At 50.0% G+C, this 22,578-nt stretch overlaps 1 protein-coding gene across 3 annotated transcripts; it reads right to left on the minus strand.

The window, feature by feature from the left end:
• Positions 1–463: 463 nt before the first annotated feature.
• On the minus strand, positions 464–22,184 carry CCM2L (CCM2 like scaffold protein). Of its 3 annotated transcripts, XM_030825399.1 has the most exons (10): positions 22,116–22,184; positions 17,535–17,702; positions 14,731–14,814; positions 14,452–14,635; positions 13,275–13,735; positions 9,856–9,991; positions 6,691–6,754; positions 3,510–3,639; positions 2,795–2,933; positions 464–1,644 (listed from the first exon to the last, which is right to left on the minus strand). In XM_030825399.1, the coding sequence occupies exons 1-10, from the start codon at positions 22,143–22,145 to the stop codon at positions 1,328–1,330; spliced, it is 1,713 nt and encodes a 570-aa protein (XP_030681259.1). In that variant the 5' UTR covers positions 22,146–22,184; the 3' UTR covers positions 464–1,327. The 3 variants fall into 3 exon arrangements, with proteins under 3 accessions (XP_030681259.1, XP_030681261.1, XP_030681260.1); XM_030825401.1 differs by lacking the exon at positions 6,691–6,754; XM_030825400.1 differs by lacking the exon at positions 2,795–2,933.
• Between the last annotated feature and the right edge of the window lie 394 nt (positions 22,185–22,578).

Below are 22,578 nucleotides of genomic sequence, written 5' to 3' on the forward strand. Positions count from 1 at the left end.
TTTTTTGAAAATTGCTAACAGTACCTATTTTATGGTGTGTACAATGTGTCTGGCCATGGAAGCCTTTGCAAGGTTTTACAAACACATTTTGGCTCTCCTATGTGAGTCTCTGGCCTCCTCTCAGGCCTCACCCCTTTTAGCTTTCTAGCCTTTACTCAGGCTGTGCTGAATGCTGGCCTTATCCTGACTTCTCTACCTCTCCAGCCTTTCCTTCCCATTTCTTTGACTACCCCAGACTCCCAGATGGCTGCCTGTAGAGTCTTGGCTATTTCTTGTTTGGGACTTGAGCGCAGAGCTAGGCTGTAACAAGGCTGCAAGGGCACAAGTACTGTTTCTTCTTCCCAAACAGTGAGCTCCCCTGAGGGTCTTCTGAATAGTTTACCGCCACCTCAGTTGGGGTAGGATGCACCCAGGCATCTTTTGCTTATTACCAGTCAAGAAAGGTGAATTGAGTCAGAAAATGTTTGATGTGGAAAGGAACAACATTTATTGAGCACTTATCGTGTGCTAGACCCAGGTCTAAGGTCTTAACCCTCAGTAATCCCTATGGCATGGCCACCCTGTTAGGTGGATGGGGGCTGAGCTCACTGGACAGATGGGGAAACGGGAGGCACACAGAGGTTACGACACTAACCAGATAGAGGCTGCAGATCCTGCAGCTGAACAAACCCTTGTTTGGGGTCTTAAGGCCAGAATGGGACCCAGATCACCCTCGAGTCAACCCTGGGTGGAGGAAACCGTCTACTCCACACTGACTGTACAAGTCAGGCATCAGGGAACGGGAGACCCTGACATTTAGAGCCTTAAAAATACCTTCTACACTATTTAGTATGGTCAGTTTGAGGTCATGTAAGGAGAATCAGGAGATTCCCTCAAGCCCCTTCCCCTCTTCTTGAACCATAGTTTCTCAATCTGTAAAATAGGACCGAGTTCTGGAAATTCTTTTCTCAATCTGCCAGCAGGTGGAGCCCACTCTTCATGCCTTCCTCAGCCTCCAGAAAGCTGCGGCGTCCCGGGGAGGAGGGTGTGTTCTGGGGCTGATCCCTCTGGGCTTCTGGGACAGAGCAGGATCGCTGCCCAGCCCCAGCCCGGCAGAGCGGCCCGTGAGCCCCAGGTGACTGCCCCAGACTTTAGGGCCCGGCTTCGCTTTCCCCCTGCAGGACAGTCTCGGTACTGCATGGCCTTGGGCCCCAAGGGCAGGGAGCGGGACCCTGGAGTGAAGACGCCCCCTCCAGGTGTGCTGGGGGGGCCCTGGGGATAGGGTCCCCGAAGCAAAGCCGAGACTCAGAGGTGGGCTGCGGGGTCACGCCGTCCGCAGGGGCGGTGGCTACAGGTAGTTGTCTTCGGCGGCGTCGCTCCCGCCCCTGGAGCCCCGGGGCTCATCCTCGTCGTCGTTGTCATCGTCATCGGGGGCCAGCGCCTCGATGTCGTGCGTGATGTCAGCCAGCAGCCGGTGGAAGGCCTGTGCCTCGGGCCGCTGCGCCGCGCCATCGTAGCTGCGCACTGCGGAGGCCGACGTGGAGCTCATGCTGCGCTTGATGCGGCCGAAGCTGTCAGTGAGGATGCCGCCCTCGCGGATGCCCACGCCCTCCAGGAAGCCCTCGAAGTAGCCAATGTCCTGGTCCGGGATGAAGGGCCGCATCCCTGCGAGCCGAGGGGCGTGGTGAGTCCCCAGGGCACGTCCCCTTTCCCTCCCACAGGGGAAGCGTCCTCTCTGCAGATCTGGGTGCAAATCCCTGCTGTCACTCACTGGCTGTGTGGCCTTGCCCAAGGTTCTTAACTCTCTGAGCCAGCAAACTCAGCACACAGTGAATGCTCACTACATACTAGATTACTGTACTTTTATTATTATTATAGCCTCCGCCTCCCAGGTTCAAGCATTCTCATGCCTCAGCCTCCCAAGTAGCTGGGATTACAGGCGCACGCCACCACGCCCTGCTAATTTTTGTATTTTTAGTAGAGACAGGGTTTCATGTTGGCCAGGCTGGTCTTGAACTCCTGACCTCAGGTGATCCGCCAGCTTCAGCCTCCCAAAGTGCTGGGATTACAGGTGTGAGCCACCTTGCCAGGCCTATTTTTGTTGTTATTATTAGTACCATCATTATATTCCCATTGATTAATTATGTTGAACCTCATTTTCCTCACCTGTAAAACTGAGATAATTGCACCTGTTCTCTGGGTAGGGATGTGAGGATTAAATAACAAGGTACTCAGCACATACTGAGCGCCCCGTAAACAGTTTGTTTTATTCCCATTCCTACTTACTAGCTATGTGACCTCAGTCCTTTACTTTGTAACTCTGAGTCTCAGTTTCCTCACCTGCAAAATGGGGACCAATAATGGCATCTACTTCTCAGAACTGGGGGCATTCAATGAGATGATGCTTGGCACAGGGTAACTGCCAAGTACATGTCAGCTTATTTGTATTATTCCTCTTGTTATTATTAGCCCTCCTTACTAGCTACGTGACCTTGGACATGTTCCTTAGCCTTTCTGAGCCTCAGCTTCCGCATGGGGTAAGATGGGAAGAATCAGTCCCTCTCCCAGCTTTGCTGTGAAGATGAAATGGCCACACCACTGCTTAGTTCTTCTTATCAACAGTGTCTCCCAGCTCTGACAAGTCCTTTCCCTACTCTGCACCTTGGGCTTCTCATCTGCCCTGCGAATCTCATGATCTGGGTTTCATCAGAGGCTGAAAGATAAGGAGAAAACATTTGCAGCCTGGTGCCTGACTGGGATGGCATGGGCCAAGCAGGGGCTCTAGCTGACCTCTGGGGGTACAGCGGGAGCTCACCAAGGAGGAGGAACTTGCGCCGGTCTCCGTAGAGCTTCAGCAGGCCTGTGCAATAGTCCTGGATGGGCAGCCCCAGCCGGTACTCCCGCAGCAGCATCGCAAACTGCTGGATCTCGAGGGGCCCCAGCTTACTCCGCAACTATGTGGGGGACACCATTTGAGATCAATCCCAGGAAGCAGCGCCACCCAACCCCTGCCTGAAAGGCCCAGAGCCTTCCCTAAGGGCATGTTTGGCCCAGCTCTCCTCTGAAAACGTTCCCATGGGCTACTCAGAGGACATCTAGATCCCTTAGGCTGCATTTAAGAATAGGATATGGACTCAAGCTGCCTGAGTGCAAATCTTGACCCCTTCACTGGATCAGCTCTGTGATCTTGGGTAGATGACAACCTCCATGAGGCTTGCTTTTCTCATCTGCAAAGTGAGGATAATGATGGCATTTTCTTCTTGGGGTTGTTGAAAAGATTAAAAGAAATAATGCATGAAAGGTGCTTAGAATGGTGCCTGGTATACAGCAGGCACTCAGTTAATGCCAGCTGACTTTAGTTAAGGCCTTTCACAAGCTGGCCTCAGTTTACTCTCCTAACCTCATCTCCTGCTCTGACCTCTGATGTCTTCTGCTTAGGTTATGTCCAGGGCAATGTGCAATTCCCAAAATGTTTACTCCAGCCTCCAGGCTTTTTGCTTGTGCCATTCCCACCACCGGCCCCAGCTCACCGTGACCATGTAATCCTGTAACTGCTCCAAGCCCAGACCGCTGTGGTCGCTGCTGCTGCAGTGGGAGCCGTGGAAAGAAGGTGTGGACGTGCCGCTGTAACATGCTTCAAAGGTGTCCTGGGAGCCATTGCTGCAGGCACGGGAAGAAGGGCCTTCACTCGCCTCCCTCCAGCTCCTCGCCCTCAGGCAGGCTGAAGGTAGGAGGCCTCATCCTAGACTGCATGCTGGCCTGCAAGGCCTCACACACGCTGGCCCCTGGCACCTCTCAAGTCTCATCTCTCACTGTGCTTGCCTTTGCCTTTGCTCTTTGTGCTTCGCACCCCCCACCCCCCACCCCCCTTCTCCTTCTTCCTCTACTATCTCCTCACCTCTGGGTGTTTGCACCTGCTGTTCCCTCTGCCTGGATTGCCTCCTTTCCCCTCCCTTTTGCTCAGCTAACTCTTACTCATCCCGTGATCTTAAATGTCATCTCCTCAGGAGAGTGTTCCCTAATTCCCCTAGGTTGGGTTAGAACCTCTGTCAAACATGCTCCCTCAGTCCATGGCCTACCTGCGACACGCATGGCCTTTCCAGGTACCCCCAAGCATCCTCTCTGACCACTCTTTCCCTCACACCATTTGCCACAGCCACAGTGGCCACCTGCTGCTCCTCAAACCCACTAAGCTCTATCCTGTTCAGAATTATTATTATTTTTTTTTTGAGACAGATTCTTGCTCTGTCACTGAGGCTGGAGTACAGTGGTGCAATCTTGGCTCACTGCAGCCTCCGCCTCCTGGGTTCAAGCAATTTTCATGCCTCAGCCTCCTGAGTAGCTGGGACTACAAGCATGTGCCACCCAGCCAATTTTTGTATTTTTAGTAGAGACAGGGTTTCACCATGTTGTCCGGGCTGCTCTCGAACGCCTCACCTCAAGCAATCTGCCAACCTCAGCCTCCCAAAATGCTGAGATTACAGGCATGAGCCACCACGCCTGGTTAGTTCAGGATTCTTACGTTTGCTGTTCCCTCTACCTGCAACACTCTTCCCCCTTTCATCCTCCAGGCCTCAGTTCATGTGCCATCACCTCTGAGAGGCCCTCCGGACTCTCCAGCTGAGTTGCGGTCCCCCTCAGCCTCTCTTATAGCACCCTGAGCCTTCCTTTAGTACTTATTACCATTAATGATTGTTACTGTTAAATTGTGATTTCATTGCCTCCCATGCTAGATTGTAAACTTGACAAGAGCAGGGACTTTGGTTTTCTTCATTTGTTGAACACCTACTATGTGCCAGGCCCAGGTTTTGCCCTCTGTATTGTGTCCATCTGTATCCCCAGCACACAGCACAGTGCCTGGCACAGAGAAGGTACTCAAGAAATATTGCTTAATAAAAACTCAACCTTGTGCTCCTGCCTGCTTGTCTCTAAATTGCTCCAGAACCATCCTCCATTATTACCTACAAAGAAGCAGTGTAGCTCTGTGGTTAAAGGACTGGATTCTGGAGCCAGCCTTGTTCTGTTCAAATCCGAGACTACAACTTACTAGGTGCTTGACCTTGGGAAAACTAAACTTAATTTCTCTGTTTCTCAATTTTTCCATCTGTAAAATGGGATAATAATAATTAGTGTCATCATGAGAATTAGAGGAGTTAATATTTGCAGAACACTTAGAATTATGGGCTATAAGCAATAAACAGTAGCTGCTGTAATGTTACTATGTTGATGAAAAAATAAAGTGCTTTATAGAACAGCACTTAGTACAGAGCAAGCTCAAAGTTCAAACGCCATTATCACTATTTTATCTCTTCAGTAGATATCTGGTTGTTTAAAGACTGGCCTAAGGGCATACAGTATGAGGAAGGCAAATCTGTTGCCACTAAAAAGGAAAAAAACAGTAAGGCGTATATCACTGGCAGAGACTGCTACATGCCAAACTGAAGCCCTTAGTAACATGACTAGGTGATCAACCAGTAACCCAGGACTTTCTTGGTTTTAGCACTGAAAATCTCATATCCTGGGGAACCCCTCATTCCTGAGCAAACTGTGACAGCTGGTCACCCTAAACAGAACCCTGGGTAATGTTCCCAACTGAATTGTTGAAAATTTTATTTATTTGTTTATTTATTTATTTAAATAGAGACAGGGTCTCCCTATGTTGCCCAGACTGGCCTCAAATTTGTGGGCTCCGGTGGTCCTCCTGCCTTGCTCTCCCAAAGTGTTGGGATTACAGGCGTGAGCCACCGCGACTGGCCTGAATATTTTTTTTTTTTTTTTTTGAGACAGAGTCTCGCTCTGTTGCCCAGGCTGGAGTGCAGTGGTGCAATCTCAGCTCACTGTAAGCTCTGCCTCCTGGGTTCATGCCATTCTCCTGCCTCAGCCTCCCAAGTAGCTGGGACCACAGGTGTGCGTCACCATACCTGGCTAATTTTTGTATTTTTGGTGGAGATGGGGTTTCACCATGTTGCCCGGGATGGTTTAGAACTCCCGGGCTCAAGCGATCCACTTGCCTCAGCCTTCCAAACTGTTGGGATTACAGGTGTGAGCCACTGCATCTAGCCTGAAATATATTTTTTTAATCCTAAATTTTCCAGCTTTTCTTGTAGCTAGTGATGGCTACGTGACCAACTTCTGGCCTATGAGATATAAGCAGAAGTCATCAGGTGGGAATCTGGCAAAACTTTTTAAAGAGGCCCCTTAGCATGCTACTGTGATGGCTGGAGCTACAACCACCATCTCAGTCCATGAGGTGACCTTGAGGATGGCTGCAAGTCCTGAAGAGGGTAGGGAAGGAAAAGAGAAGCCTGAACTCCTAGCAACCATGAAATGTTGAATTGCTGCTCTATTTTATGTCAAAGATAAGAAAAAAAAGTTCTATCTTGTTTAAGATACTCTTTTTGGGAGTTTTCTATCACATGGAACCAAAATTAAGCTATGGTTTTGGTTTCTGCAGACCACTGTGCCTGGATGACTGGGAGAGAACCACAGGCCTGTGTGGACCCACATCTGAGTTCTGGTGTCTCCTGGGTCTCTCAAGGGTCTGGATCCTGTGAGTTTCCAGAGTCAGGGAGCTCAGTTTACCTCCCCCTCTTGGTGCCCAGTGTCTCAGCACACATCAAGGTTGGGTCACCTTCTCCTACCCTCTCTAGTCACCCTGTTTGTACAGGGGTAGGGGAGCAGGGTGGAGTCCCTGACAGGGGCTGTACTCACAAGGAGCTGCAGCAGCTGAAGTCAGCGTCATAGGCATACGTCCCATCTGTGTGGCAGCTCTCACCTGGGACCAGCAGACAGAGGGACTGTCAGAGGCAGCAAAGCAGGGATCAGCATCCCCTGCTCCCTGAGGCCCCACCCTCAGTCTCAGCCTGAAGTCTAGTCCTGCCCCTGACACCAACACACAGCAGACCCTGGGGAACTCCCCTCCCCTCTCCTGATCCTCAACTTCCCCGACATGGGGACAATACCACCCCCCGCCTACCTCATGGGGGCTTTGGGAACAGCAGATGAGGAAACATGTGAGGGAATATTTTGTAAACTGTGTGTTTCAGGCAAGACAAAAAAAAAAGAAAAAAAATTTGTGGCTCATGCCTGTAATCCCAGCACTTTGGGAGGCCAAGGCAGGAGGACTGCTTGAGCCCAGGAGTTCAAGACCAGCCTGGACAACATAGAGCGACCCTATTTCTACAACAACAAAAAAATTAGCTGGGTGCGGTGGTGCATGCCTGTGGTCCCGGCTACTTGAGAGGCTGACATAGGAGGACTGCTTGGGCCTGGGAGGTCGAGGCTGCAGAGAGCCGTGATTGTACCACTACAGTCCAGGCTGGGTGACAGAGCTGGACCCTGAAAAAAAATAAATAAAGAAAAGAAAAGAAAAGAAAGAGAAAAAGAAAGAAAGAAAGAGGAAAGGAAAGGAAGGAATCAAGGAAGGAAGGAAGAAAGAAAAGAAAGAAAGAAAGAAAGAAAGAAGAAAGAGGAAAGGAAATGAAAAAAGAAAGGAAAGAAAGAAAGAAAGAGAAAGGGGAAGGAAAAGAAAAGAAAGAAAGAAAAGAAAGAAAAAAGAAAGAAAGAAAAGAGGAAAGAGAAAGAAAGAAAGAAGAAGAAAGAGAGAAAGAAATTTGTGAAGGGGAAGGATCTGAAAACCTTCAGAGCAAAGAAACACCAAGTACGGAGAGCTTGCACTCTTCCTAGTCCTGTTGTCTCATTTAGCTGGTTATTAGCCCTACCCTTTCTGATCTCTGATCAGTGTCTCTTCCTTATCCTCCATGTGGGGCCAGTTCCTCATTATACATTCTCCCAGCACAGTCTGTGGTTATTTATTTATTTATTTATTTATTTTGAGACAGAGTTTCGCTCTTGTCGCCCAGGTGGAGTGCAGTGGTACGATCTCTGTTCACTACAACCTCCACCTCCCAGGTTCGATCGATTCTCCTGCCTCAGCCTCCCGAGTAGCTGGGATTACAGGTGCCTGCTACCATGCCCAGCTAATTTTTGTATTTTTAGTAGAAATGGGTTTTCACCATGTTGGCCAGACTAGTCTCGAACTCCTGACCTCAGGTGATCCACCTGCCTTGGCCTCCCAAAGTGTTGGGATTACAGGTGTGAGCCACCATGCCCAGCCTGTGGTTGTGTATTTATTTGTGTACTTATTTAAGCACTGTCAGCCTGCCTCTACTGAGTAAACTTCATGAAAACAGGGCCACCTCTGGTTTTGCTCACCAGAATAACCTACTGATTAGCACTGGATCTGACCTACTAGATGCTCAATAAATATTTGCTAAATGAATGAATTTGTTGAAATATTTGTTGAATTATCTCACTTATTTGCTTATCATCCTTGTGAGAGTTGAACTAACCCAGCTTCCCAACAAGCACAGCTCCCACAGATGCGAGGGTCTTCGGAAGAAAAGAATGAGAACTCTGTTGCTGGTACCATGCTGCGGGAGACAATGGCTGGGGGAATTCACCCACTGGCCTGAGGGCAGCATGGGGAGTAAGGTTGTTGCTTATAGAAGCTTCAGAATCAGACAGACCTGGGTTTGAATCCTGACTCTGCCACTTACCAGCTATGTGACCTTGAGTAATTTAGTGACTAATCTGAGCCTTAATGTCCTCATCTGTAAAACTGGAATCCTGGCCAGGCGCGGTGGCTCACACCTGTAATCCCAGCACTTTGGGAGGCTGAGGCAGGCAGATCACGAGGTCAAGAAATCAAGACCACACTGGCCAACTAACATGGTGAAACCCCATCTCTACTAAAAATACAAAAATTAGCTGGGCGTAGTGGCACACGCCTGTAGTTCCAGCTACTCAGGAGGCTGAAGCAGGAGAATCGCTTGAACGGGGAGGCAGAGGTTGCAGTGAACCGAGATCCCACCACTGCACTCCAGCTCAGGCGACAGTGAGACTCCATCTCAAACAAACAAACAACAACAACAAAAACCAAACAAACAAACAAAAAAATGGGAATCCTAAGGTCTCAGAGAGTTCTTTCATCCATTCAGAAAAAATATTTCGTGAGTATCTGATGTACCCAGTCTCGTGCCAGGCACAGGGGATACAGTGACAAAGAGGACAGGCAAGGTTGCTATGAGGACATGGCACATTGGTACAGTGCTTGGCACACAACTGGTGCTCAACAAATGTCTCTATTAGTCTCATTCTCCTTCTAGTCCTTGAGTGCATCCAAGGACCCATCTGGAAATCTTGATTTTGCGTTAGGGTCCTGGTGGGACCAATGGCTCAGTAAGCAGACAATACATGTGCTTAGTTTGCTGCAATACAGGGACACAAAAACAAAAGGGAGAGAGAAGAGTTCAGCTCTAGGGGGCTTGTTCTGAATTTGACAATCCAAACATCTTTGAAGAAGCTAAGTTTGAGATCATCATGAAAACTGATGGCTGGGTGCAGTGGCTCACGCCTGTAATCCCGGCACTTTGGGAGGCTGAGGCGGGTGGATCATGAGGTCAGGAGTTCAAGACCAGCCTGGTCAAGATGGTGAAACCCCCGTCTCTAATAAAAATACAAAAAAAAAAAATTCGCTGGGTATGGTGGCACATGCCTGTAATCCCAGCTACCTGGGAGGCTGAGGCAGAGAATTGCTTGAACCCAGGAGGTGGAGGTTGCAGTGAGCCGAGATGGCGTCACTGTACTCCAGCCTGCACAACAGAGGGAGACTCTGTCTCAAAAAAAAAAAAAAAAGAAAAGAAAAAGAAAAAAAGAAAATTGACATTTCACCTACAATTGTGGGGTACACTGTAATTATGGCAGGGATCAGGAACCCTAAATACCTTCATCAGCCCCAAGTCCTGGGACATCTTCCCTCCCCTGGCCTTTTTGGGATGTTTCACAGGAGGGGAGAACAGGAGTTCTGGTACTCACTGCGGCTGCAGAGCCATGGCCGTTCAGGTGTGGATGTGTAGTGGTAGCCAGCCCGGTCCACACACTCAATACTCTGGTCCCCGTAGATGATCTGGAAGACCTGACAGATGAGTGCACAGGACTCCTCTGCAGCGTCCTGGCCGAGGGAGGAGGAGAGAGAGCTCAGGTCCTCACCAATGACCAAGATGTTACCCTGCTTCCTAAAACACAGTGTGAAGATGCACACAAAGATACACACCTATAGAGCCCTTTAAATTGGCTTTCAAGACTTTTTCCATCAAAATTCTATGGCTACTCTCTGGATCTTAGAACCCCTTTATAGAATTCAGTGACAACTCTAACTCTTGTGCCATGAAAAATGTACCCCAGATTTGTGGAGGATTCATCAGCCTTCCTGAAGCCCTTCTAAGATAAGTCCTAATTTAGTTTAATGTATAGGTATGGAAACTGAGGCCCAGTGAGGGGAAGTGATTAGTCAGGATTAGAATCCTGTTCTCCTAATACCTAGTAGGAGAAGGGATGATTAAATGTATCAAAATTTTAGGCTCAATATAGTTACTAATACTGGAAGCCATATTTAGATATGAGCTTCCTAGCATTCAGTGTGAAAATGGAAGCAGGATAAATAAAATTCAGTCTCAGATAGAAAGAAGGAGTTTAAGTTCTTGGGTAAAACTTTTTTGAGACTGCAAATGTGAATAGGAATTTAGCTCTTGAATTTACCTCTTTATGCCTTAAGCAAGACACATAGAAAACCAGTAATTGATGAAGAGACTGTCTTCATGAAACTTTTCTCTATGTTGTGTCTCTAAAAAGGCCCAAGACAATGGATGGTTGGACACAAAAAAATAGAAATAAAAGAGCCCAAAGAATAAACTAAAATGTAACTCGGGATAGGCATTTTGGGATAGCAGGTGTGTCCTAATAATTAAACCAGGTGATCCTTACCATAAACCTACAAAATAGACAAAGAGGATCCTTATTTTATAATCAAAGATGCTGAGACTTAGAGTGGTTAAGTGCCTTGCCTAGGCTCACACAGCAGGTTCATGGCATTAGTACCAGCACCCAAGTTGTTTTTTACTCTAATTCCTATATCCTTCTTGGGACCAGGATGACTCAGATAAGAAGCCAGATGCTCAGACAACCCTGGAAAGCAACTTTTTTTTTTAGATAGAGTCACACTCCGGTTGCCCAGTGGCACAATCATGGCTCACTGCAGCCTCAACCTGCTGAGCTCAGGTGATCCTCCCACCCCAGCCTCCTGAGTAGCTGCATGACAGGCACACACCGCCATGCCCAGATAATTTTTTGTATTTTTAGTAGAGATGGGGTTTTGCCATGTTGCCCAGGCTGGTCTGGAACTCCTGGGCTCTAGTGATCTGCCTGCCTCAGCCTCCCAAAGTATTGGGATTACACTTATTTACTCACTCCACAAATTCTAACTTAGTCCTATTATGTGGCCGACACTGGCCCAGGTTCAGTTCCCCAAAGCCCTCACAGTCCAGTGGGATGATTGTTGGCTTTGTCTGGAATCCTATTTCCAGCCACAGAGGAAGTGGGCATGGTGGCTGGAGTACAAATGGCCTTGTAAGCAATTGTAAGGATGTTAGCTTTTACTTGGAGTGAAATGGGAAGCCACTGGAAGATGTGGAGTAGTGACATGATGTGACTTTCATGGTAACGGGACCACTCTGTGGGGGAAGAGACTGTCAGCAAGGGCTGAACCAGTCAGAGGGTGACCACATAATTCAGGTGAGATAAAATGGGGCATGGACCTGGGTGGGTACAGGGGGAGGGTGGGGAGAAGTAAATGGATTTTGATGTTTTTTTGGTTTTGTTTTGTTTTGAGATGGAGTCTTGCTCTATTGCTCAGGCTGGAGTGCAGTGGCGTGGTCTTGGCTCACTGCAACCTCTACCTCCTGGGTTCAAGTGATTCTCGTGCTTCAGCCTCCCGAGTAGCTGAGATTACAGGCACCCACCACTATGCCTGGCTAATTTTTGTATTTTTTGTAGAGACGGGGTTTCACCATGTTGGCCAGGCTGGTCTTAACTCCTCAACTCAGGTGATCCACCCGCTTCGGCCTCCCAAAATGCTGGGATTACAGGCTTGGTTATGTTTTAAAAATAAGAGCCAACAGGATTTATTGACAGAGTGGATATGGGGTGTGTGTGAGAAAGAGAGCACGAGAGCCAGCCAAGGCCCACAGCAAGGTTTTGGCCTGACCAATGAAAGGACACAGCTGCTATTAATTGTGACAGGGAAACCAAGGGAGTGGCAGGTTTGGGGGAGTAGGTTGGATCTCAGCTTTGGATGTGTTGGGTTTGAAACAGTCGTTAGACCTTCAGATGCAGATCACCTAGAAATGGGTAGATGAAGGATAGATGGAGGAGGGAAGAAGATCAAGGACAAAGTCTGGGGCACTCCAACTTCTGGAGAAGAGGAGGAACCAGCTTGGTAGGAGAAAAGCCTGGAGAAGGTAGAGAGCTGGAAGCCAAGTGAGGAAGTGTTTCAAGGGGAGAGAGACAGCTGTGGTGTCTGAGTTTACTGGTTATTATCTGCCTCACCATCTAGACAGGAACTATGTCTGTTTCGTTCACCACTATTTTTATACAGAGGGATCTGGTGGTCCAAGATCAGAGGAAAAGCTTAGAATGCTCAGAACTTGAAGGTGTCTGCTCGACTGTGAGCTCCCTAAGGGTGGACACCAGATGTCTTTTTCACGTCTGTATCCATAGCACCTAGCCCATTGCCTAGCCCAGAGCTGGCACTCAAGAAACATGGTCGGATGAATAAAAGCAAGGGTGAATGAAGAGGATGGGGGAGGCAGAGGGGAAGACGGAGGGGGAAGGAAGAATGGCAGGAAGGCTTCTGCCTTGGGTGACCATCTTAGTTACCAAGAGTACTGGCTCTGAACTTCCTGGATTTGAATCTTAAAACCACCACGTGCTTCCTGTGTGACCTTGCCTATGTTACTTCACCTATGGATCTCGGTTTCCTTCTCTATAGAATGGGAATACAAAAGTTGTAATATTTGCCTCCAGAGGTTGCTGTGAGAATTAAATGAGTTGATGCAGCCCTGTGTCTGGCATGAGCTGGCCCTCGATTCACGCTGGTGATTAGTGTCCTCGTGAATGTTACTGCGGTGGGGCCAACACCGACAACGTTGGAGAAGGAACGGGCTGGAGGTTAGATCTAGTTTGTTTTGGCCATTTTGAGAGTTCATCCCATGGAGGGAGTCAAGGGGAGATGCCCTGGAGGTGTCCAGGTCCGGAGTTTAGGAGCCATTAGGTGGGGCAGGTGCAGGGAGAAGGCAGGGGCAGATCCTAGGAACCTGGTGGGTGGGGCGGGGGCAAGGTTGGAGGGGAAGCAGCGTTCCCGAAGCCGGGCATTGGGCGCAGGCTGCTCTCGGGCTCACCCTGTTGGCTACAGCCAGGATGACCAGGTTGCAGTAGGCGTCAGGGCTGGGGTCCTGCGGGTCGAGCGGGTTGGGGCCGGGGTGGCGCCGCTCCCAGCTGCCACCGCCGCTGCCCGCCTGCCTCCGCTCCCAGCTGCCGCCCGGCTTCCCCGCGCCGCCGCCGCCGCCGCCTCCGTGCCGCCGCTCCCAGCTGCCGCTGAACGTCTGCCGTCGCTCCCAGCTACCCGCCGCCCGCGCCCCGGCGCGCTGGCGCTCCAGGCTGCCGCCGCCGCCTCCCCCGGCCCGGGCCTCCGCGGCGCCCCCACCCCACCCCATCCGCCAGTCCAGGCTGCAGATGGTGTGGCGCCGCTCCGCGGTGCCCACCCGCCGCTTCTCGGGAGCCGCACCTGGCTGGCCGGGGTCGCGTCCTGCGCCGCCTGGGCTGGCGTCCACGCCGGCAGGCACCGGGTCCACGCCCAGACCTAGGAGAGTCCGGGGGACCGTCAGCCGCGGAGATCGGGACTCAGAGACCCCCTCCTGAGGCCGGCTGGCCACCTGACCTCGCGGCTCTGGGGTTCCACCGCCGCTTCGCCCGCGGCTTTAAAGTAGCGCAGCGATTCCCCGCCCACTCCGCTTCCACACTTTCTGGCCCGCCCCCGGCCTCAGTCTCCACCCCTGGCTTCTGGGTGGTGTGGCCAGGTGGCTTCCACGCTCCCCACGACGCCTGCGCCCCTGGCCTCAGACCTGCCCTCTGAACAGAGGGTGGTGGTCAAGCTGTCCCCTCCCGAGGGAGCCTTAACTGAGGACCCAGTCCCGGGTTTCAGGGACCGCCCCCTTGGATTCTGACTTCCCGCCTCTCCCCAGCCCCGCCCCCGGACTCAGGCCCCGCCCCCAGCCCAAGGGTCCACTTTAGCCTCAGAGCCGGCTGGTAACTGCGGATCCAGCCCTGGCCTAGGTCTTGGGCTTCTCTACCCTCTCCGTGCTCCACCACCTGGCCTCAGTGTAGTGGCTCAGGCCACCCACCTTCATCCTCAACCTCAGGCCCTGTCTGCTTTCCCAGAGCCTCTTCGGCCTGCCCCTAGTCTCAGGGTAGTATGGTCAGACCTTTTCCATCTCCTCCGCCCCCGCCGCAGGTCCCTCTCCTTCTCTACCCGTACACCTCCTGCCCCTGCCCCGCCCCCGGCCCCTCCCGCCGCACCGGTCTTGAGCACTAGCAGGTGCAGCGCGTCGTCCTGCAGGTAGGAGGCGGCGGCGATCTCGTGCGTAGGGATTCGCAGGATGAGCTCTTCATTGTCGCGCCAGGTGAGCAGCAGGCAGCGGGCAGACAGGCTCAGGATGCTGTCCTGCTCCGCCGTGGTCTTCAGCGGCAGCTCCTTCAGCTGCTGCAGGGAGGGGCAGATCTCGAGTTCCCGAGGTCCGCAGGTAGAAGAGGGAGAAGGGGGCGAGATCCTGCCCTCCTCCCTCCCCAGAGTCTCACCCTGGCGGTGTCTAGCAGCTGCAGGAGCTCGTCCCGACTGGAGGGGTTCAGTGAGGAAGTCACCCAGGTAAGGTGGCCCAGGAACTGGATGGAAATCGGGGTGAGAGAAGGGCACAGAGATGTCACCCTGAAACCTTGAAGAACTCTGGCCTTCTCATTGATGCAGTGCGGATAGATTGAGATAGAAATACATGAATTAATATAACCTGATAATAACTTTTACTGAGCCCTTAATAGAAGCTAGGCACAGTTCTGAGCGCTCTATATATATTCACTCATTCACCCTTGCTTTAAGGATGAGAAAAACCAAGGCAGGGTGTGGCTAACTAAACAACTTGCCCAGGATTAGATAGCTAGAGAGGATCAAACTGGGATCCACATGCCAGAGCCCACACTCTCAAGTGCTGGCTTATATTGCCTTAACACATAGTCATCTAGCTATAAGATTCCATAGGGAAGCAAAACTTATTATAATAGCTTGAAAGAACTGACCACCTGTAAATTTCCTCTGGCCTGAGTGGCTCTCTCTACCCCAAGCATCATTGTCAAAGGAATTGCAAATCACTTGCCTTCCTTATGGTCTTGTTGCAGAAGTCAAATGGAAAGGGAAGAATGTTGGATCGAATTAGTACATCATTTTGTCAGGAAAAATGATGCACTAAATCAACAAATTTTTCCTTTACTCTTATATCCTAATGTTAACACTTAAATGTTATTCAATATAATAATTAACTTTTTTTTGAGACAGAGTCTCACTGTCACTCAGGCTGGGGTGCAATGGCAAGATATCAGCTCACTGCAAGCTCTGCCTCCCGGGTTCAAGCGGTTCTCCTGCCTCAGCCTCCTGAGTAGCTGGGATTACAGGCGCGTGCCACCACGTCCAGCTAATTTTTGTATTTTTAGTAGAGACGGGGTTTCACTATGTTGGCCAGGCTGCCCTCAAACTCCTGACCTCAAGTAATCAGCCTGCCTCGGCCTCCCAAAGTGCTGGGATTATAGGCATGAGCCACCATGCCTGGCCAACTTTTAAAACATTATTTTTAGTTGTATTCTTCTAGGTGAATCCACCAATCAAAGCTTTTATTTTTATTCTTTATCAAATTTCAGTCCTCAATTTTTAAGCAGATTTATATGTTAGTTTTTCCCTCCATATAGGGTTGCCAGATAAAATATAGGATGCCAGTTAAATTTGAACTTGAAAACAACAATTTTTTGGTGGGCTGCGGGGGCTGGAGTCTCGCACTGCCGCCCGGGCTGGAGTGCAGCAGTGTGATCTCGGCTCACCGCAGCCTCCGCCTCCCAGGTTCAAGTGATTCTCCTGCCTCAGCCTCCATCGTAGCTGGGATTACGGGCGCCCACCACCACACCCAGCTAATTTTTTGTGTTTTTAGTAGAGACGGGTTTCACTGTCTCTACTAAAAGATGGCCAGGCTGGTCTTGAACTCCTGACCTCGTGATTCACCTGCCTCGGCCTCCTAAAGTGCTGGGACTACAGGTGTGAGCCACCGTGCCTGGCCGTTGATCAACAATAATTTTTAAGTTGTTTAGTATTTTTAGTCCCTTGCAATATTTGGGACATAATTATGCTAAGAATGTATTCATCGCTTATCTGAAATTCAGATTTTACTAGGTGGCTTGTTGTTTGCCAGTTCAGACAACTCTACCCCCATATCAATCTTCTTAGGCTAAATGAAGACCCATCATTGCCTCTTCATGGTGTTCATGCCAGGTGTGGTGGCTCACACCTGTAATCCCAGCACTTTGGGAGGCCAAGGTGGGCGGATCACCTGAGGTCAGGGGTTTGAGACCAGCCTGACCAACATAGTGAAACCCCAGCTCCATTAAAAATACAAAAAAATTAGCCGGGTGTGGTGGTGTGTGCTGGTAGTCCCAGCTATTAAGGAGGCTGAGGCAGGAGAATTGTTTGAGCCCGGGAGGCAGAGGTTACAGTGAGCCAAGATCATGCCACTGCATTCCAGCCTGGGTGACAGAATGAGACTCTGTCTCAAAAAAAAAAAAGTACAGCTCCTAAGTGGTGGAAGTTCTTTGTGCCTTGCTGTTAATCTGGACACTGTCCGAGTAACAGCAAGGTCATTGCAGTAAAATCTCATGGGAAATGTGAAAGTTGTCAATCAGAAAGGAGTCACTTGTGTTAAAAGCCCTGACAAATAGGAGTGGGGATTCTCATGCATGAACGCCTGATAACGAGAACTATCAAAAAGACTGTAAAAACTACAACTTTGCACAAAGGCCATCACAACCTTACACACACACACATATTCCTGCAAGGACAGCAACTGCTCATCCAACTTGGAAGTGGTGCCATCCTTGTTATTGATCCTTGCAGCCAGGGATAATTATCTCAAAACAATTATGTAATCCTCCTCACTTTTCCTTTAAAAACATTTGCCTTCCTTTACCTCCTGAATACGGGATTTACTATGGCATGCATATTCCCATTGCAATGCCTATTCCTGAGTAACCATCATTTTCTTTTAGTGAGTCTCCCTTTGTGTTATGTCAGTTGACAAAAGATAGGACTTTCCCGTGCACAGAACACTCTCCCATCTACTCTCCCCTGGGGGTAGGTTTTGAGCCTCATGTTGAGATGGGAACACTGAGGAGACTCAGCAGATGGAGGTCACTTGCTGAGGGTACGGGCAAGGCTGACATGAACCCAGGCCTCTTTCCCATGAGCCACAACTTCGCCTGTGTGAGATAGGGCTGATCAGAACTTGGTGTCAAGGAGAAGTGAAGGTCTCCTCACCCCAAGGTTTTCCCACCCCTTCTTATCCTGCACGCACCTTGACCTCTTTCTCCAGGTAGTCACACAGCAGAATCTGGGGGTCGATGAGGTAGTCAGGGGGATAAAGGGGCATTGAGTGCAGGGGCCGGCGGCTCACGCTGCTCCTACAAGCTGCCCGGCGCCCGGCCTTGGGGAACACCAGCCTTCGGATGGGGGATACAAAGCCCTGGGGAGGAGAGGAGGAATGAGAGTGATAACAGTGGCTGCTTTTGTTGAGCTCTTACTATGCTCACTTTTACTTACATTACCTAATTTAATTCTCACCAAAACTCTGCAGAAGGGGTACCTCTGTAAGTCGTATTTTACAGATGGAGAAACTAAACCCTAGAGAGGAACTAACTGATAAAGTCACCAGCTAGTAGTGGTGGAACGAATAGTTCACCTTGGGCATTCTGGATCCATTGACCTTCTTTCTAAACACCCAGGTGACAGTGTAGCTCCTGCCAAACAGGTTTGAGGAATGAGTCTAGGCTGGGGCAAATACAGAAAAATGTTAGGATTCAAGGCCAGGCGTGGTGACTCACACCTGTAATCCCAGAACTCTGGGAGGCCGAGGCGGGCGGATCACTTGGGGTCAGGAGTTGGAGACTAGCCTGGCCAACATGGTGAAACTGTGTCTCTACTAAAAATAGAAAAATTAGTCAGGTGTTGTGCCAGGAGCCTGTAATCCCAGCTACTCGGGAGGCTGAGGCAGGAGAATCACTTGAACGCAGGAGGCAGAGGCAGAGGTTGCAGTGAGCCAAGATCGAGCCACTGCACTCCAGCCTGGGCAACAGAACAAGACTCCATCTTAAAAAAAAAAAAATTATATATATATATATAAAATATATAAATATATATAATATAGATTAGGATTCAATGTGGTGGAGTGGTGGTGGGTGCATAGCTATTTCTTAGGCTATTCTCTGTGCTTTCCTAAAAGTTAGAAATTATTAATAAGTACATTTAAGTAGAATCCAGAGGCACCTGCGTAAAAATGGCCTGGATCAAGTTTAAAGGTGCAAATTCTGGGGCTCAGCCCAGACCAGCCATCTGAATCTCAAAAGAAAGTTTGAGTTCCATCTAGAACAGCATTTCTCAACATGAGATTCCTGGACCAGCAGCACCACCTAGGAATTGAGAGAAATGCAGATTATCGGGCCCCATCCCAGACCCACTAAATTAGAAACTCTGGGCGTAGGGCCCAGCAATTAGGGTTTCACAAGCCTGCCGGGTCCTTCTGATACATGCTCAAGTGTGAGACTGCATTTAGAGCAGTTGCTCCCAGCCCTGGCTATCCTTTACAACTACCTGGGGAAGGCCAGGTGTGGTGGCTTATGCCTGTAATCCTAGCCCTTTGGGAGGCTCAGGTGGGAGGAGAGCTGGAGCCCAGGAGTTCGAGACCAGCCTTGACAACATGGTGAAACTCTCTACAAAAAGTATACCAAAAAAAAAAAAAAAAATTAGTCGGGTGCGGTGGTATGCACCTATAATCCCAGCTACTTGGGAGACCAAGGTGGGAGGATCACCTGAGCCTGGGATGTCGAGGCTGCTGTGAGCTGTGATTGTAACACCATACTCCAGCCTGGGTGACAGAGTAAGACCTTGTCAAAGAAACAAAACAAAACCCCACCCCCTGCCACACACACACACAAACTACCAGGGGATCTTCTAAAACTTCAGATGTCCAGGTTACACTCCCAACCAACTGAATAAGAAATTCTGGGACTGAGACCCAGGCATAAAATTTTTTATTTTTTAATTTTTTTGAGATAGGGTGTTCCTCTGTTGCCCAGGTTGGAGTGCAGTGGCACAATCATAGCTCACTGCAGCCTTGATCTCCTACGTTCAAGTAATCCCTCTGCCTCAGCCTTCCAAGTAGTTGAGACTACAGGTGTGTAATACCATGGCCTGCTAATTTTTTTAAATTTTTAGTAGAGATGAGAGCTCACTGTGTTGCCTAGGCTGGTCTTGAACTCCTGAGCTCAAATGATTCTCCTGCCTTGGCCTCCCAAAGTGCTGGGATTACAGGTGTGAGCCATTGGGGTTAATGAGCTCAGTCCATTAAGATTTTTTAAGCCTTCTTAGGTAATTTCAAAAGGCAGCTCAGCTGAAAACCACTGAGTGAATGTGTGGTGTGATTACTTAACTGTGTAAGGAGGCAAATGTGAGTAAGACAACCTCCCTGCCTGCAAGGAGCTCACATTCTTTTCAGGTAAACAGAACACAAGTCCACAAATATATCTGTTCATTTACTCATTCATTCAGTAAACATTTACCCACACCTGTATGACTGGACTCTGCTGGGTGCTGAGGATTCAGTGGAGACCTGGACGCTATCCTTGCCTCCAGGGCTTGTGATAAATGACCTAGACTAGTGAGTTTCCAACTTTATCTGCCCTGGAGTTTTGATTCAGTAGGGTTGGGTTGGAGCCTGACACTCTGCATTTCTACCAAGCTCCCATCTGGTGCTGATACTACTGGTCTGTGCACCACGCTTTGAGTAGCCAGGATCTAACCCTGTGGTTCTTAAAGTGTGGCCCCACAACCATCAGCATAACCTGTGGGTTATTAGAATTGCAAATTCTTTCTGACTCAGCGATCCTCCCACCTCTGCCTCACAGTAGCTGGGACCACAGGCATGCACCACCACCACACCTAGCTAATATATATTTTTTAAAGAGATGGGGTCTTACTATGTTGCCCAGTCTGGTCTTGAACTCCTAGGCTCATGCAATTCTCCTGCCTCAGCCTCCCAAAGTGTTGCGATTACAGGCGTGAGTCACTGTGCCTGGCCAGAAATGCAATTTCTTGAACCCCATCCCAGGCCCATTGGCCCAGAAACTGGAGGTAAGACCCAGTGATCTGCATTTTAATGAGCCCTCAGGTGATTCTTATGGGTACTCAGCTTACGTTAGAACCAATATCATGGAGCCAGGATGGGGTATGTAGCAACTTTAAGGAATGAGAAGAAACTATCTGGGAGAAAGCATGCCAAGCAGAGGGCACAGCACGTGCAAAATTCTGGATGCCTCAAAGGCTGGATGAGGGTGAGCCTGGAGAAGCTGTGTGCAGTCAGTCTGCCGTGGCTAGATTATGAGACGAACATATCCTGAATGTCAGTTATGGAGCTGGGACTTTGTCTTGCGTATGTGTGTGTATTAGGGGTGGGGAGGGGTAAGTATTTTTGTTGGTGGCCCTGAATGGCTCAGCTCTGCCCACCTGTCCAGCCCCATCTGCCTCACTCTTGTCCCCTGGGCCCCCACTACACAGTCCTCCTTCAGTCCCTCTGGCTTGCTACGTTACTTCCCACCGTGGGGCTTTTGCACATGCTGTTCCTCTGCCTCAAACACTCTTCCCTACCCACTTTCCTTCCACCCATCAGCTCTCGACTCAAACTGATCAGTCTCCTCCAGCACTGAGTATGGGACCTCCTATGATTTTTTTTAAAATTTTTATATATTTATTTATTTATTTATTTTAGACAGAGTCTCACTCTGTCACCCAGGCTGGAGTGCAGTGGCGCAATCTTGGCTCACTGCAACCTCTGCCTCCTAGGTTCAAGCCTCAGCCTCCTGAGTAGCTGGGATTAACATGTGCCACCACGCCCAGTTAATTTTTGTATTTTTAGTAGAGACAGGGTTTCACCACGTTGGCCTGGCTGGTCTCGAACCCCTGACCTCAGGTGATCCACCCGCCTCGGCCTCCCAAAGTGCTAGAATTGCAGGTGTGAGCCACCGCACCCAGCCCTTCTATGCAATTTTACATTATTTATTGCTTTAAAAAAAAATGAAATGCCTGGTGCATAATAGGCACTCAATAAATATCTATTAAAAGAACAAACTAAGAGAAAACATGCACGTATGTCTTGGCTCCCTTCTGAGCCCTCTGTGATTCCTGTGAGCACCTTTTAGAACAGCCCGGACACATGTTTCTGGTGGGGGTGGGGTAGAGGGGAGGGTGGAAATGGGGGTAAGGTGGAAGTTAAAATCACAGCGGCTCCCTGAACTCCAAAGACAACCAAATGAGACACCCAGAGAAGTGTACTAGAAAACTTCAGAGTCAGAAGGGTTGAGGATCTGGGGGTACGGGGAATGGCTTCTGGCTGATGCCTTACATAGGCCCTTGTAGAAAGGTGGGAGGGGCAGGGGGGCAGGTGGGAGACTCAAGCCTGGGTAGGCAACCTCCTATCAAAATTGCCCTGGCTGGGTCCTTCTGTCTGGGGCAGTGGCGAGCAGGAGAATGGATCTGCTGGGTGTCTGTCTGTCCCTCTGTCTGAGAGGCTGCAGGAGGGAGCTGCGGGAAACACCAGGGAAGCAGGTGTGGAGAATCTCCCAAACTAAGTCCGTCTGGCCAGGTTTCCTGGGAAGGTCCCTGTCTGTCCATGTTAGGGATGCCAGAGGCCACTGAGAGTGGAGAAACAGGGAGTTTAGAGCCTGAATGTCTGGCTGCCCAAGAGTGGGAAGGAAGTTACTTCCAAATGAGAAGAAAGGCTCCACTTATGCCCCTCACTACCGACCCCCCACCCCACCCCAGTTTGCCCCCTTCCTCAGCTTTGGGGACATTCCTCTCCCTGTGTCCCTCCCAACCTCCCACCTACCTTCTTCCCTTTCTTGACTTCATATTCCATGGTGAAATGTCCCCTCTACTCCTGCCACCCTCCTGGCCATCCCTTCCACCCCCCCACCCACCCAGTTCCTTTGTTCTTTTTCCTGCCTGGTCGGAAACTCCACCAGCCCTGGAATTCCTGCCCCTCCCATCTGATGGGGAGGGCAGGGGGTGTGGAGGACACAGCCTTGGGACCCTGCAGCTGAAGGGTGGAAGCCCAGGCAGAGCTGACCTGAGGAGGGAGGCTCAAGGCCTCTAGCCAGACGGCAGGTTATTGGGGGAGCTTGGGAATTGGCCAAGGCTGGGGAAGGGCCCCCCACATTTGAAGTCCTAGTTTGGAAAATTCCAAGTTCCAGCCCTACTTTTGCCACTGACCTTGTTGTGTGACCTTGGCAAGGCAAGTCACTTCCCCCTTTCACAGCCTGTTTCCCCCTCCCCTCTGTAAGTTGGGAGTC

This window comes from Nomascus leucogenys, chromosome 13 (genome assembly GCF_006542625.1).
Source record: "Nomascus leucogenys isolate Asia chromosome 13, Asia_NLE_v1, whole genome shotgun sequence".
In the NCBI taxonomy this organism is placed as follows: domain Eukaryota; kingdom Metazoa; phylum Chordata; class Mammalia; order Primates; family Hylobatidae; genus Nomascus; species Nomascus leucogenys.